This window comes from Grampus griseus (assembly GCF_964374135.1).
Source record: "Grampus griseus genome assembly, chromosome: 3".
In the NCBI taxonomy this organism is placed as follows: Eukaryota; Metazoa; Chordata; class Mammalia; order Artiodactyla; family Delphinidae; genus Grampus; species Grampus griseus.
The window spans coordinates 89,884,580-89,901,970 of NC_139019.1; the positions used below are offsets into that span (position 1 = coordinate 89,884,580).

Genomic DNA, 17,391 nt, shown 5'->3' on the forward strand with positions numbered 1-17,391 from the left:
TATGTTAGCCATATATTCTAACAGTTTCAGGAAATTATACATTTAATGCTGTTGTTACCCAATTGAAAGAGACATAGTTTGAAAGGGAGCTAATAATAATGCAAATATAAAATTGCCTCTGCCTAGAGCTACATATTGCCTTGATTTATAAGCCATTAATCAGTTAAAAAGGTAATATATTCTACAATTATATTTGAATTTCACAACTGTGATATTTCAGGTGAGTCAAGTTCATGATCATTTTCAAAAGGAAACACCTCTAACCACGGAAATAAAGACAATTCTTTATACTTGAATGGAGCTTTACAGATCTCAATGTGCTTTTACACAAATACTTCCTCTGATCTGAACCACAATTTTTGACACATTCAAGAACTTTTTAAAATCTTTTTTTTTAATATTAGAAAATTGAGACTTAAATAGATCTGGGAGATTTGTCCAAGTTCATGTTTTAAGCTAGGTTAACTAATAACTGAAGTCTTCTCCCACCTATGGGTATTTCCTGTTTTTCAATTTTGCTTTTCTAAGCCATTATCTAAGTACATTAATATTTAACCTTAGTGTTACAATGTTGCCTATTTTCCACCTAATATCATTTGTCTCTTTCCTTTGAAACTAAACCTCAATTTTGTTCAAAATGGCAGAGTGCTCAGTTAATGTTGCTTGCTCAAGATGGAAACATTCTACATCTGGACTGGGATAGTGATTACACAGGTGTACACATTTGTCAAACGTCATAGATCTGTATACATAAAATGTTTGAATTTTATTATATGTAAATTATAACACAAGAAACTTAATTTTGAAATATGACTCCCCAGGGCTTCCCTGGTGGCGCAGTGGTTGAGAGTCCACCTGCCGATGCAGGGGACACGGTTTCGTGCCCTGGTCTGGGAAGATCCCACACGCGGCGAAGCAGCTGGGCCCGTGAGCCATGGCCGCTGAGCCTGCGCATCCGGAGCCTGTGCTCCGCAACGGGAGAGGCCACAACAGTGAGAGGCCCGCGTACCGCAAAAAAAAAAAAAAAAAAAAAAAAAAAAAAAAAAAAAGAGAGAGAATGGAATAAAAGGAAGCTAGAAGAAGGCTGGATCTTGAGGATTCCCTTAAGCATCTGCATCAGTAATGCACTGCTTGTTATGTGCAATAAATAAAGCCCTATTTGGTATGCAATTGCAGTCAGGTTACTGTTACATTCAGAAGAACTAAAGCCTAGCTGATACATTTAAACATATTTACAAGCATGAAATTTAGAGTTGAAAAATCAGAGATGGAATCTTAGCTCTGCCACTAACTAGATATATGGCAAAGGGCAATGTTCATACCTTAGCTGAATCTTAATCTACTCATCTATAAAGTAAATATAGCAAAACCTACTTTTCAGAGACTATGAGATTTAAATGAAATACTCTATATAAAATGACTGGGTTCAAAAGGCTGAACTGAACTGAATTACAAAAATACTATTATTTCAAAGTCAATGGATATGAGTTCAGTAACTTTTTTTTTTTTAATCTATGATGACTGAAGGAAAAGGTCTAGATGCTTTCCAAGACAAACAAAGGTGAGTCCTTCCCCAGAATATTCATCACAGAGGTTTCATGATAAGTTAAAGGAGAGGACAGTCTCAGAGTTCACAAAACTTCTTTACCATGAATATATCTCATAGTCATAAGGTTTTGTTTCTTCTGTTCCCCTTTAAGTCTGGAAAACTGTAGCTAACCTAGGGCACTTTCACTAAAATACAGATTGAAGAATTTCCATCAGTGTCAGTCACCTATGGTAGAAAAATTCTTCACCAGAAACACTGTTTCAACCAATGCTGCTGACTGCAAAATTTTCTATAAGGGAAAATGCCTTTGACAAAAATAGAATAAAAGCACCAATACTTATAAATTGAAGTTTATTAAAAATAAAAACTGAAAATCAATGCATGTAAAAAGAAGTTTTCAAATTGAATTAGGTTAGTAATTTAAATACAGTGTTAGCTTCTTTGTGAACTCATTGCAGGACACCAAGTCTCAATTACCAGTACATTGACTTACTTTTACAATGCCATGAAATTAAACATGTACATATAAAGTAATTTATATATATTATAGATGTCCCCCTAATTATGTAAATAAACTGAGGCAGAGGTTTACTGGCTTGTCTAAAATAACATAGTTACTTGATTTATTTTACTTTGTAGCTTTGCTTTTTTAATTTTTTTCCTCTTTAATATTTTTATTGGAGTATAGCTGACGTACAATGTTGTGTTAGCTTTTATTTATTTTTATTAATTTTTATTGGAGTATGGTTGCTTTACAATGTTGTGTTAACCTCCACTGCACAACAAAATGAATCAGCCATACACATACAGATATCCCCTCCCTTTTAGACTTCCCTCCCATTTAGGTTACCACAGTGCATTGGGTAGAGTTCCCTGTGCTATACAGTATGTTCCCATCAGTTGTCTATTTTATACATAGTATCAATAATGTATAATGTGCAAATCCCAGTCTCCTAATTCCTCCCACCCCACCCCTTTCCCCCTTGGTATCCATACATTTGTTCTCTATGTCTGTATCTCTATTTCTGCTTTGCAAACAAGATCATCTATACCATTTTTCTTGATTCCACATATATGCATTATTATACGATCTTTGCTTTTCTCTTTCTGACTTACTTCACTCTGTATGACACTCTCTAGGTCCATCCATGTCTCTACAAATGACCCAATTTCATTCCTTTTTATGGCTGAGTAATATTCCATTGTATATATGTACCACAACTTCTTAATCCATTCCTCTGTCGATGGACATTTAGGTTGCTTCCATGTCCTGGCTACTGTAAATAGTGCTGCTATGAACATTGAAGTGCATGTGTTTTTTTGAATTATGGTCTTCTCTGGGTATATGCCCAGGAGTGGGACTGTTGGATCATATGGTAGTTCTACTTGTAGTTTTTTTAGAACCTCCACACTGTTTTCCATAGTGGCTGTATCAATTTACACTCCTATGAACAATATATCACTTGTATTCTTATACACTAACAACAAAAGGGCAGAAAGAAAAATTAAGGAAACAATCCCACTTACCATTGCAACAAAAAGAATAAAATACCTAGGAATAAACCTGCATAAGGAGGTAAAAGACCTGTACTCAGAAAACTATAAGACACTGATGAAAGAAATCAAAGATGACAAAAAATGGATGGAGCGATATACCATGTTCTTGGATTGGAAGAATCAATATTGTGAAAATGACTATACTACCCAAAGCAATCTATAGATTCAATGCCATCCCTATCAAATTACCAATGGCATTTTTTACAGACCTAGAACAAAAAATCTTAAAATTTGGATGGAGACAGAAAAGATCCCCAACAGCCAAAGCAATCTTGAGAAAGAAAAACGGAGCTGGAGGAATCAAGCTCCCTGACTTCAGACTATACTACAAAGCTACAGTAATCAAGGCAGTATGGTACTGGCACAAAAACAGAAATATAGATCAATGGAACAGGATAGAAAACCCAGAGATAAAACCTACGCTCCTATGGTCAACTAATCTATGACAAAGGAGGCAAAAATATATAATGGAGAAAAGACAGCCTCTTCAATAAGTGGTCTGGGAAAACTGTACAGCTTCATGTAAAAGAATGAAATTAGAACACTCCCTAACACCACACACAAAAAATAAACTCAAAATGGATTAAAGACCTGAGTGTAAGACCAGACACTATAAAACTCTTAGAGGAAAACATAGGCAGAACACTCTGACATAAAGCACAGCACAATCTTTTTTGAGCCACCTCCTAGAGTAATGAAAATAAAAACAAAAATAAACAAATGGAACCTAATGAAACTTAAAAGCTTTTGCACAGCAAAGGAAGCCATAAACAAGATGAAAGACAACCCTCAGAATGGGAGAAAATATTGCAAATGAAGCAACTAAGGATTAACCTCCAAAATATACAAGGAGCTAATACAGCTCAACATCAAAAAAACCAAACAACCCAATCCAAAAATGGGCAGAAGACCTAAACAGACATTTCTCCAAAGAAGACATACAGATTGCTGACAAACACATGAAAAGATGCTCAACATCACTAATTGTTAGAGAAATGCAAATCAAAACTACAATGAGGCATCACCTCACACCGGTCAGAATGGCCATCATCAAAATATGTACAAACAATAAATGCTGGAGAGGGTGTGGAGAAAAGGAAACAATGTTGTGTTAGCTTTTAAAATTAATGTGAATCACTGCACACAGCTAAACAGTACCAGACCTGGACTGGACTTCAGCTATCCTGACTGTGGTCTAGCGTTCCTTCTCTACTTATATAAATGAACTAACATATAATAACCAGGGGCTTCATAAAAAGATATCTGTCTGCACACCACCTTATAAAAAGGTTAGAAACATCAGCATTCAGAACGGTTTTCCTAGGTTCTCCTTACTCCTCTATATATGTTTCCTCTATGACCAAATTATTATTTTAAAAGATAGAATTAAAATGTCTCCAAGTTGCAACTATTACATAGGGTTACTTGAAACTTTCAATAGATATTTCGGAAAACACTGACAATGTCAAAAATCCACACAATCCTGGAGACTGAGAATGAAACAGATGTCACTATCTTACAGGGAATGTCCTGTAAGATATAAAGCATAGAATTGATAGAGCTGGATTAAGAACAGCAAGAAGGAGTAGCCACATGCTACTTCAAGAAACACAGCAGCCTTGTTTCCCAAAAGAAGGTTAAAAGAAAAAAAGTAAAGAAAAAATTATCTCTACTGTCTACCATGTTTTTCATAGAAATAAGCCAATCCTTAACTTTGAGGTACTGAATTTTTAAGGAGCCAGAGTATTATCTCTATGCTTTTTATCCTCATCTCTCCATACTTATTCAGAGATAGCAACTTCCAGATGACATTTTAAAAATGACAAGTTTATATAAATTTTCCCTAGTTCTGAGATAAGTAAAATAGAAAATGGAGGAGAGGGCCCTACATGAGATGATTTAAAAATATATTATAGGGGCCTCCCTGGTGGTGCAGTGATTGACAGTCCGCCTGATGATGCAGGGGACACGGGTTCGTGCCCCGGTCTGGGAAGATCCCACATGCCGCGGAGCGGCTGGGCCCGTGAGCCATGGCCACTGAGCCTGCGCGTCCAGAGCCTGTGCTCCGCAACGGGAGAGGCCACAGCAGTGAGAGGCCTGTGTATAATATATATATATATATATATTATAGCAAGGACTGAAGAGAATATCAGTCTGAATACTAAGAGAAGATCATAACTCTGAAAGTAATTTCTTCCAGGAGCCAGAAGACATTTTTACAAGACTCTTAAGCATCTTTAATAAAGCCCAGGAAGAACAAACAACAAAGAAAAGCCTTGATACTGAGATGAAAGGTGGTATAATAAGAAAACAAGAGGGTGCAGGAAATTAAAATTACAGAAATATAATTCAAATTCATAACGAAGGAAGTGACTGCAAAAAATGACACGTGGAAGGGAACAAACTTGAACAATTCTTCAATAATTTAGAGGAAGACAACCACTGGCAAACTGAGATCCATTACTATCTAATTCCTATTGAAACAACCAAACATAAAATAAAGAAAAATAAACCCACAGTACCACAAAAAAAAGAAAGAAATTTTAAGGGTTTTAAAACTATGAAGAAAATGTGATCTAAATGAAGGCAAACCTTTCCAATGCCAAGAAGCCCAAAGTTTGATTTAAAATGTAATGCAGGCATATATGGATTTTCCACCACCATGTAAGAAAAACCCTAAGCACAGAGAGGCAGGAGTTGGGAACACATGTGAACCACGAGCAATCAATGGAAATCCTCCATGAAATGTAGCCCAGTAGCCACAGCATCTGTGCACAGCTTCACACACTGGGGGCTTCTCTCTAAGTAAAGCAGAGGATTTGCCCCAGCAGCTTCCTAAGACGGTCAGTGAGACATAAGAGGAAGCATCTATCTCCTGGCTACCAAATCACAAAGGTGTTTCTAAAAAATTCTGGATTGAAAATAAAACAGATAAAAAGGGGGCAGACTGGCTTTGAACATCTCATAATAACTAAAAGGTAGGAAACAGCATAGCAACATTTAGAGATTTAAAGAGGGGAATTAAAAATCTGTGAGCATAGAAGTCTATTTCCAGACAAAGTGTACTTAAACTTTTTAGGGGGAAAAATGGTGACAAATGTTATATTCAGCCAAGGGTCATATGTAATCAAGGGCCTGCCTAATGAAATAGGTCACCTATGTCCATGCTTAGAAATTTACTCAAGCCAGCCAAGAAAGGAATAGTATTTAACAGCTTAAGAATGGAAAATCCTAGTGTTAAATGGATGACAGTGAGCGGGAAAAATAGATACATTTTAATAAGTCAAAATTATTTTATAAATATGATCCCCAAATTAAATAAATATATAAACCACTCTTTAAGGAGAAGAATGAACATTTTAAGTAATAATTTAACTATAATGTTATCAGAAACTCAAGATTACATTAACAGGCTAGGGAGGGGAGAATTAGTACAAATAAATTAGTCTCAATCTTCACTGCACATGGAGAAGAAAGCAGACAGAATTTCTTTCCTGATTTTGACCATTTAGGAAAACTAGTCTAAAGAATATGTTCCTCTTGCCATTTCCTGATTTCTGACATTCAGAAGAGATGGGCTACGTGAAAATCTAGTCTTTAACCTGTCTGCTAAAAGGGTTCTTTCTCCTACACACAGAACATTCCTGGCGCACCAGGGAAGGTAGTGGGGGAGAATGAAAGGATGGAGTGTCGACAGGCCATGATGGCTGTTCAGAAGGCCTAGGTGCTCACTGATTGCCTTCTTCCAGGCACTTGGTCTGGCTGTGTGGCTAGTTGGTGGTAATTAATCCCAGTAACAGGATCCTTCTTTCAGTCTTTGTTTTTGCTCTTGTTTTTTTTGTTTGTTTGTTTGTTTTTAATCATGGCAATTTAAGAGACCCTGATTGGAGTTGCAACCCCTGTGTCATGTAAAAACAGGTCTTATTAAATAATCTTAAGATGGATAATGGTATAATCATGTTTATGTTGTAACCCTGGCAGCAGAGTATGACAGATTACTGAAGAGAAAACATAAGGCCAAGAGACCAGTTAATAAGCTACAAAAGTCATGAGACAATAAGGTCCCAACCCAAGGTGGGGACAGTGGGAGTGGAGAGCAGGGGAACTGCTCTGAAATGTAGTCAAGGTGCCCAAGTTGGTTAACTTAAGGAGAGGACATGTGTCAGGTACTGAGACAGAAATTCAGTAGGTAGGAGTTTACGAAAAAAAATCATTCAGATCTGAACTAGCAGGAAATGAAGTATTAGGGGAGATCCAGACTTTAAAAGGTGTTTTCATATTACTTACTTTATTTAAATCTCCCAAAAGCTCTTTGAGATGGCTATTACCTCTGTTTAACTGCTGAGCAGACCCTGTTCATAGGGGTCATGCGACTCAATCAAATTAAACAGGTAGCAAGAGATAAGACTAAAACTCAGGCCTTCTGATTTGAAGTTGAATGCTTTTTTCACTGCACCGTAAGGTAGCAAAGCATAAATTATATATTTACCCTTGATACAGACTAAATGTTTACATTTAGCTCAGAGGATTGAAGGGTCAATAAGAAATCTCGGAAATGAATCAGAAGACTGAGGACCTTCACTGACATCTCAGCTCATGAAGAGGAATTATTGATGAAAACTTTGGTCTGAAGGGTTTTGGTTAGACTATCACACAACATTATAATTACTGGGAGGGCTTCCCTGGTGGCGCAGTGGTTGAGAGTCTGCCTGCCGACGCAGGGGACACGGGTTCGTACCCCAGTCCGGGAAGATCCCACATGCCGCGGAGCGGCTGGGCCCGTGAGCCATGGCTGCTGAGCCTGCGTGTCCGGAGCCTGTGCTCCGCAACGGGAGAGGCCACAAAAGTGAGAGGCCCGCGTACCGCAAAAAAAAAAAAAAAGTAAAATAAAATATAATTACTGGGGTTCAGGGAGATAGATATTGCAGAAGGCAGTGACGTGTCCCGAAGTAAAGGCCTTGCTGCCCATACAAAGCAGCAGATTCTTTGTTCAATTTATTTCGATGCAAACACAAACACTGTATGTCTGGAAAACACTTGCAATGTCGGTATAATTTTAAATTGTCAGTCTTTTTTGGAATACATTCATGGAGCGATTAAATCAGCTATTTTGCTTGGGAGATATAATTTTATATATTATACTGCTCTCCTGAAGTGCCATGCTGCATTTCTCAGCAGTCGCATTGGCTAATAATTCAATTATTAACACAATTCATTATTTTCATGTTCAATTAGAAAGCCTTTTGCGGTGGCTTGACCTATCTCCCCAGAGCAAATGGGGCAGTTCGTAAAAGGCCAAACCACAGGGTGGAGCATTGAGAGTATGAAGCATCATATAAAATTTAACCATATTAAATGGAAATCTGCCTTACACAAGCTGCTTATCTGCAGCACAAGGCAGCTAAACTTCCAAGATAAAGGCTGGTGCGTGACACTGGGAGCAGCTCGTGTATTCTCATTTTCTCTACTTCTTCACCCCATTTTATAATTTACTGTAATTAGTACATTTCCTTTCCTCAGTTTATTCCCTGTCTCTCGTCGAGCAGAGGTTGCTCTAATTCTGTGAGTCTTTCCTGGAGTCTTTTCATGGGTCCTGGGCCTATTCTTTTGAAACCACTGGCTTCTGTTTCTTTCCTTTTGTGCTGTATGATCTTTATAAAGGGGGTTATAAGGAGTCAGGCAGGTACACACATGATGAATTATCTGCTGATGGATAGCATCGGAGAAGGGCATATGACAACCACTCACTAGTATTGGCCCAAGCACTTTTTGCCACTATTAATGAAATTTCTTTTGATCAATCAGTTGAATGGTCTCCCTCTGCATTTTAAATCTCTGATCATTTTTCTATCATGTGGTAATTTACTGATATGCATGGAAAATGAAACTGCTTACATTATTCCTATTAATAGTCACTTGGCATTGAATTTCAGGTCCTAAACCAAAGATATCTTCCACCAACTATCACAATTTTAAGGTTATCTGGTCTAGCAAATCCTAACAAAGTCTTAATCTACTATCAGGGCCTGAAGTCTCAATTTTTCTATTTAATTCTAAATATGTTCAGTTCATTTTTAAAATTTCTCACATGTACCTAATCTTAGGAGCACACAAGACCAATATTAAAGTTTTCCCATAAATGCAAAAGTATTTCTGGTTTGATTTTGATAATTACATCACAGTTTGTTTGGTTTTGCCTGGAATAATGACTTCTTGAAAACTGTATAGGCTGTCACATAAATTCTTTTAAAAAGAAAAATTAATTTTTTAATATTTGATATAATGTTATCACTATAACTAACAGAAAATTTGACTAATAGAGAAGTTAGTCAAATTGCTAACTTGAAAAGATAAATTTTTAATGTCAACAGGTTATTTTTGTTTACTAGAGTCATCTTTTAAAAAAAAAGTCAAATTCTTTTCTTAAGAAAACAGTAAATAAAACTTTAAAAAAGAGAAAAAAATAGTAAATATAAGAAATACAATCAAAACTATTTGGCAGTGCTCTTTTAAACAATTACCTTTTCCAGTCTATTATGAACAGTCACTGTGTTTCACCATTTTTTTCCATTTACTCCTCTGTTCATTCAGCATTGTCTAAACACTGACTTTCCCTCCCATGCTTGATTTCCACAATGTCCTCCCAGAAAAACAAGTCAGGATTCAGTGACAAGATGCCTTTAAGCAGTTACCTCCTTAATAATGAAGCCAGAATGAAAGCGGGATGATATACCAAAAAGAATGGTACGCTGGACCTTGAAATCTGGTTCCAGTCACCAGTAAGCCTAATAAACTTGGCCTCAGTTTCTTCATTTGTAAAGTAAGAATAATCTTGTATTATCCCTAAAACCCCTAAATCTATTAAATACTAAGTTTAAAAAAAAAAAACCTATCAAAGAGAAATAATTGAAAAATTAAATTAAATCAAGTTTGATGCAACATAGTAAAAATGAAAATTGGTTAAAGAAACAATTTCTTGACTTTCAGAATTAGATATTCTTAATCAGCCACTTTTACTATCTCAGCAGTTATCTAAACATGTTTATTTGGTAATTATTAGAATACCTTGAAAATAAACTGACAAAGTCATGCAATATTTACTTTTATATGTTGAAATATAATTTGCTATTTTTAAATCAAGTTAGAGTCTTCCAAGACTCTAAAATAGGCTATTTCAAGGGAATTAGACATGCTCTAAGCCATTCTCCAGAAATGTTTACTTGATCTAGAATCCCCAAAATATCCAAATGAAACTGGAAAACAGCTTTTGTCCAGAAGAAATATACCAGATTCTTAGAATTTACATATACAAATTGGTTGTGCAGAGTGGGCTTGCCAGAGGCTTAAAAACTGGAAGTAATTTTAAGAAAAACATATGAATTTTCAACTTGCTATGGCACAACATATTATTGTTATTGTTAGTAGTGGAAAAGGAATTCAAATCTCTGATCATCCTCAATATTGCAAAGGGATATCCTCCGATCAATTTCCTCAGAAATACTCCTTTAAAATTCTTCTTTCCTCCATTAACCCATGCCCTCTTTTGTAGTAATTTAAGACTTCTGTTTCCCTTTTCAAATTAACATATGTATAGGAGGAAACTAACACTTATCAGTCATTTCTCTTCTACTTTACAAATAAGGCATAAAGAAACAGAATCTTAGTATATTTCCTCCAAGGATAATAAGCTGCACTTCATTGTTGTTTAACAACTTGGAAAATAAAAGATGTTTTAAATGTGGGAATGAAGTTTCAATAGCAAATTTCCTTTAATAAAGATAAACAACGCAATACAAGCATGCTCATCTAGCCAAAAAAAAAAAAAAAAGAAAAATTTATTGATGAAATGAACTAATACAAAATATATAAATTGCCCTTGCCTTTGGAACTGAGATTATAAATTTTTTTCATAGTCAACTAAGGTGTGATTAACATTTAAGCACAAAGGTTATTTAACATTTAAACACAAAGGTTTCCCCATGAGTTACTTTGGATTTATAGGATCCCTCTTACCAGTGTTTCTCTTGAAGCTGTGTTTTATGAAAGATGAGATGTTCAAGCACCTTATTCAACTGGGGATTATTCTTCTGAACACAAATCCAGGCAGCAACACAGTGCCAGAGCAGGTGGTTAATTTCATATCCTTCCTGATTAAGTTGCAAATGTTCCTGTAAATAAAATATATCTGAGAACAAGTTCTTTGACTTGAATAAACAAGAAAATAAATTTTAAATGCATATTTTTTCTACACCATGTTACACCAAGTAGAGCAATTTAAATACATTTTTGTAAGTATATATAGTTAATCTGAACTTAATTCTTAATATATTCTCACATGGATCCCTTGTGTTCAATGACATCAGTTCCACAATGTGACAAAAATCCTGTATCTGCTAAGGGACAACTATTAGACACAATTGTGCTTCTTAAAACCTAGTTCTCCCTGACACCTGGGGGAGGGAAGAGGGGAAAGTTTGAACAATGATCAAACAGCAAATTGGGTTTTAAAATGTGGATTTTCACTTTAAGGACCAAAATATTGCCTAGCTGGATGTGGTCAATGTCTGCAAAGTAACTATTTTAAAAGGCTACAAAATCAGAAAACAAATGGGCTATTTGTTTTTTTCTTAGAGTGCTTCCTAACAGTTTCATAGACTTAACTGATCTGCTAAAGTAACTGGTACAAAGAAACTTGATTTTATTTTTAGACACAGCACTCCCATTGAATTTTTGTCAACAGTAAAGATTCAAATACACATCCTGTGATATGTACTCAAATTACTAATTTAGCTGATATTTTATTCTTTTATGCTCAAAACAAACACTTAAAGAGATTCCAAAGGATTTTACAATTCTCATTTACTATACAAAATAACATCAAGACTATACTTAAAGTTTTCATGTTGAGTACTCTTAAGAGAGAAAGCCAGAAGTTCATATATAAATTTTAAACTGTTTAAAATTTTAAACTTAGTTTTAAGTTTCTAGTCAACTGCTTATTTAAGTCTCACAGATGTGTATTGATTTACATTATGTCAGGAACACAGACGCTGGCAATAAAGGCAGGAGTAAGATAAAGTCTCTGCACAAGGCTACCGACTCAGGGGAAAAATCATCCACAAAAGCAAATGGAAACCAGTCGGTGTTTAGAATGTTAGAATTTCCCAAAAAAAAGCTTTATTCTAAAATAATGTAAGACATCAGACTGAGACATGCAGACTTCAGTATATGTACATATTTCATCTAAATAACTCAATTTTCTGCTTTGTGGTAGAGTCTCCCCCAAAAGTGGAACCCATATAAATGAAATTCTTTTCTCAAATTGCTCTAGCAGTCTGAGCCTGGATGCCTGACATCCCTCATGTTGCAAACATTCTGAATACATATATAGGTAGATATGTTTTGAAACTTGTGGACAGCTTGACTAATTAATTTAAAACAATCAATACTTTGTTTTTTTTTGAAATCATGTGTTGTGCATTGCATGGCTAGAGACCATTCAGTGAGGTCAAAAATTCTCGTTAACAAACTTATACACCATCACCAGAGAAAATTCCCAAAAGCCTTTGGTAAAGAAATGATCAGGATTTAGATAATGAAGAATATTTAAGCTTGATTTTTAATTTTATATGATACCATTTTTACTTATCACTGAAAAAGAAAAAAGAAGCCTCTGACTTCCGGAACTGACTTGACATCAATATTACTACAAGCTGGTCTGGCGCTCACAGGTCATTTTGTTCTTCTGCTGGATATAAACTCACGGAATATCAACCTCAGACAATATTGCTCTGATAAATACACAAAGCCACTTGATATTTTTGTTTCTAAGCACAGACAAAAAGTCACGGTGCCACCCACAAAATACCCAATCAGAATTGCCCCTACTTTCTGGCAGCATCAAATCTAAAGAGAATCCCTGCTTCTTTAGAGCCTCCCCCAAATCACCCAACCAAAGTCCAAATCCTATAATAGATTTACGCTAGCACCCTCTAACTGAGACATCACATAGTCCTCTGGGTGTGTGTTCTCTCTCTGCAACAAATAATAAAACCAGTTTTCCCAACTGCATGTGTGCTCCTGAAGGGTCTTTGAACCCGCCACACCTGGGAATTTTCCAAATAAGTGAGGCTTCTCTCTTATCCTTATGCATTATATCCTTATATATTTCAAGTATTTGCATGGAAATTCTGCTAAAGTTTCTTCCCTGCTTTTTACTGTTTTCAAAAGAAAAAATGTATTTGCCTAACTAGAATGAATTAATATAATAATGATGGTGACGTGATATAATACAATCATCACATACATCATCAGTGTAGCAGACCAAGAGGAAGCAATGCTCTGAGAACTATTAGGTGGTGTAGAGTTCTTTGCCTTTACACTAAATCAGTCCCACCCAAGGTGTGGTTGGCAGATACATCCCCTCTGCAAACTGTTAACTAGAGTACAGAAATAAAGAATATATATTTAGAAACTTTTACAAAATTTGACAGTTAATTTTCTTTTCAGTCTAGTAAAAAAATTAATGCCTATATATTTATTTCTTTTTAATAATTTACTATTATTGTAGTTTTAAAAGTATCAGTCTGTGACGGTCTGGAAAATTCCTTAAAAAATTGTAGAGGGATTTTTACCCTCTACACAGTTTGAAAAGCACTGCGCACTGCATTAAATTACTCCCAGAGAACTAGAACTTATTTTTCCCCTTCCATCTTTTTGGTGTGTGTGGGGGGGTGCTTTATGACCACTTCCTATAGTTCTTTCATCTCCCCCACTTGCTGCCCAGCTTTCGGCTATGCTGGTTTGCAAACTGGCCCCCATACATGGAGAACAAGGTTGGGGAAGACCTGAGAAAGAGGCAGGCCACTCCAGATTGGCAGGTGGCAGTTCAACAAGCAAGGAAACTTACACAGGAGGTTTCTCTTCGGCAGCTGCAAGAGAGAAGATCTCCACACCTGCCCTCCAGAATCTTAAGGTTTATGTAGATGCTTTAACTAGGTTCAATCACCTATACCATCCAAATGGTCTCAGCAACACATTACGGTCTCAAGGCTGCATCCTTGGAACCAGCTCCCACTGTGGAAACAGTGGGCAGAGCGTACATTCTAAAGACAGAAAGCCCACCTACCAAAGTGTTGCCAATCTGCTGTTGGCTGAGAACTCAGATAACCCTATCAGCTTGAATTTTGTGCAAATCTGAGAAGCTCTGAGTGTCTGACCAGGCTCTCTTTGATAACAAAACTGAACTCTGAAGCATGGGCTCTATTGTGGCTGCTCGAAGACAGCTTTTTGAGTTTCATCCTTGTTTTCAGTTATTTGGGGGATAGCTGACATTGCCATGATAGGACCCCTCAATACAAATATATTACCTGAATAACAGGGCATGAATCATAGGATAATGCTCCTAATTTTAAAGAGCCTGTGTCTCAGTCTAACCCAATTCCTAGTAACCATCTATAATTACAGTACAGCATAAAATGTCCCAAATTTAGATAGTGCCTTTAGCTTACTGAGTACTGTACTTAAAGCACTAAAGGATGAGACTGCTAATACATTTGAATGTAAATCCTTTATGTTTCCTAGTTTTCAGAAAACTATTTGTACAATACTTTAGGATGGATGCAACTATTTAGTAAACGGTCTACTGCATTTTTGTTGAATTTGAATCTACCTACTCCAAAGAACCATGTTATTATTATAATGTGACAAGTGTGCTTAACAAATTCAGCTTTGCTAGTGAGCAAAGGACAGAGTGGAAAACCCAATCCAGTGTTCAGGCTCTGCAATTCACAGAGCCAATTAAAGTGTACCATTTGTCAAAGTCAATGGAAACCCTGTGTCTGGATCAGCTTGAAAGAACATTAAAAGGAGAAATGGGTCCCAGCAGCAGGGAAAGGAGATTTCCTATTCTTATACAGAACCAACACCCATATAGTGTGTATCCTAATGCCTATATCGTACAGAATTCCTTCTATAAAAGCAATTTTATAATAGCATTTTGAAAACAAATTATGTTTCTACTTCAATGCTTATAATATATTAAAAATAAAGTATTTTACAGTGGCCAAAATATGCTGTCATGGACCCTTTAGCATTACTGAAGGATACGAACTGTAGGAATAAACCCACAAATCCTCTACTGTAGCATATGAATAATAAAGGGAGAGAGGATGAATACAGGTATATCTTTTATAGTCCCAGTTTTCTCTCTTCTTCACCCTTACTTCTCCCAGAAGTTGAGACAGATGGGTACTGAATGGGTAAATACTCAGCTGAACTAGGGAGCCTGGCTTAGATTAAACTGTACTGGAGAAAATGGGCTGAAACTGGAGGACAACAGTAAAATATGCCATCCACCACTGAATCAGCTGAATCAGCTGAACTAGCCATTTTCAGCAGCACTGTGGCTACACTACCTTTTATATTCTTTATATTATGGGGTAATGGGAGTAGACAAAGGAGGGCAATAAGTCTGAGAGGCTAAATTCTGTTATAATCCCTTCATAGAATCTCATGTATGGAGGTGAAATAGAACTTAAAAAGACTGAAACTATGCCCCTTTGTTCTAAAAAGTGGAAAAAAGCAGAGACTTAGTGACTTGTCCCATTATAAGCAGATATATTCTTTTCATGTGTTGACATTCTTGCCTATTTCACTTCAAACCAAGGTAGATCTTAACTGTATAGAAGCAGTGAACTTCCATTTCCTTGCTGTATATGTGCACCAAGAGTGACAAAAACAGATTGATTCAAGGAGAAGCAGAATTAACACTGAAAGTTGCCGACCTCAAAGGTGGAACACTCATGTTGTCAAGATTTCACAGGATCTTATTTGTTTAAAGGAAAAACACTCAAATCATCACTATATTAAGTTAAACACAATTAACTACACACAGTTAAGCACAATTAGTCAGCATAAGCATGTCCTTAAAAATTATTACATTTAACTGCCTAAGTTAAAGTGAGTTCCTAAGTATATTTTTCAATAATAATTATTTATGTTTGCATGGCTCTTAATAATTTATAAGGCACATGCTTTTTTGCAATCTTCACAACAACTCTGTAGATTAGTTAGGGCAAATATGACGAGGATGATGATAATGATTATGGTCGTGTCTTTTTATTTTTTGAAGTTATTCCTTCACTTCATATATATATATATATATATATATATAGGCTGCACCACGCAGCATGCAGAATCTTAGTTCCCCAACCAGGGATCAAACCTGTGCCCTCTGCAGTGGAAGCGTGGATTCTTAACCACTGGACCACCAGGGAAGTACCCAATGGTATCTTTTTAAAGATAAGCAAATGGGGATTTGGAGAGCTTAATGGACCTACTCTGGATCACAAAGTCAATTGGTGAACAGGCCCTCCCTCTTGAAAGTCAGTGCTTTTTCTATTGCTCAGTATCTTAGGTTATATATTTATTGTCAAAACATTTTTGAAACTTTAAAACAAGATCCTTTTTATGCATGAAGCAATGTGTGTTCATTAGTAAGCGTAACCAAATGGTTCAAATGGCTTAGTATACGTCACTCTTTATATAAATGGCTTACCAAGTTATGAGCCAAAAAGAAAACACTAACTCCTAGAAAGAACACAAATAGATGTGGTTAAATGTTCCTCCTTATAGACTTAAATTTCAGATAGTTGTGGAAAGGGCCCAAGGGAAGCACAGGGAAACTGTGAGGCAGCTCACAGGCAAAATTATTTTAAAAAAGAATTTTCCTTAAATTTCCTTAGTTGTTCCAACTAGCATCATATTAAATGCATTTTTCTCCTTTTTAAGAAATTATTATAAAAACATTTCTATTTATAAATTATAAAATAATAAGTATATATAACAAAAAATAAAATAATAAAAGAATCAAGGTTTTGAAGTGTTCACTGCTTTCTTTTGGAATATATGTGAGAAAAGGAAATAAAGGCATTACAAGCCCCAAAGACTGAAGTTTGACTTTTGAAGTACATCAGGCTATAAGGTATATGAACACTGGAGTTCTGTTTGTATAATAATAGCTTATTACATACCAAGGAATTATATATAATTGGGACAGATAGTTTTCTCTAATGTTGATCATTAATATCTAAGTTAGAAATTAAAAGGAGATTTGTCATATACCAGGTATTACTTTCTCAATTTTGAACCATTAAAAAAATTTCAGTTGATTTTAATAGCATATTAAATGTTATTACATATGAATCATGGAAGCATAAAAATATTACACTTGCTCTCATTAACAGCCTGTACGTTACACACTCTCCCTTTAATAAAAATGTAAT

At 35.8% G+C, this 17,391-nt stretch overlaps 1 protein-coding gene across 1 annotated transcript in view; it reads right to left on the bottom strand.

The window, feature by feature from the left end:
- TMEM232 (transmembrane protein 232) overlaps positions 1-17,391 on the bottom strand; it is a gene marked incomplete at both ends in the record, with an annotated part of 246,091 nt that overhangs the window by 196,752 nt on the left and 31,948 nt on the right. Inside the window, 1 exon segment of the mRNA XM_082652465.1 lies at positions 11,120-11,274. Coding sequence (XP_082508591.1) covers positions 11,120-11,274 — 155 coding nt within the window.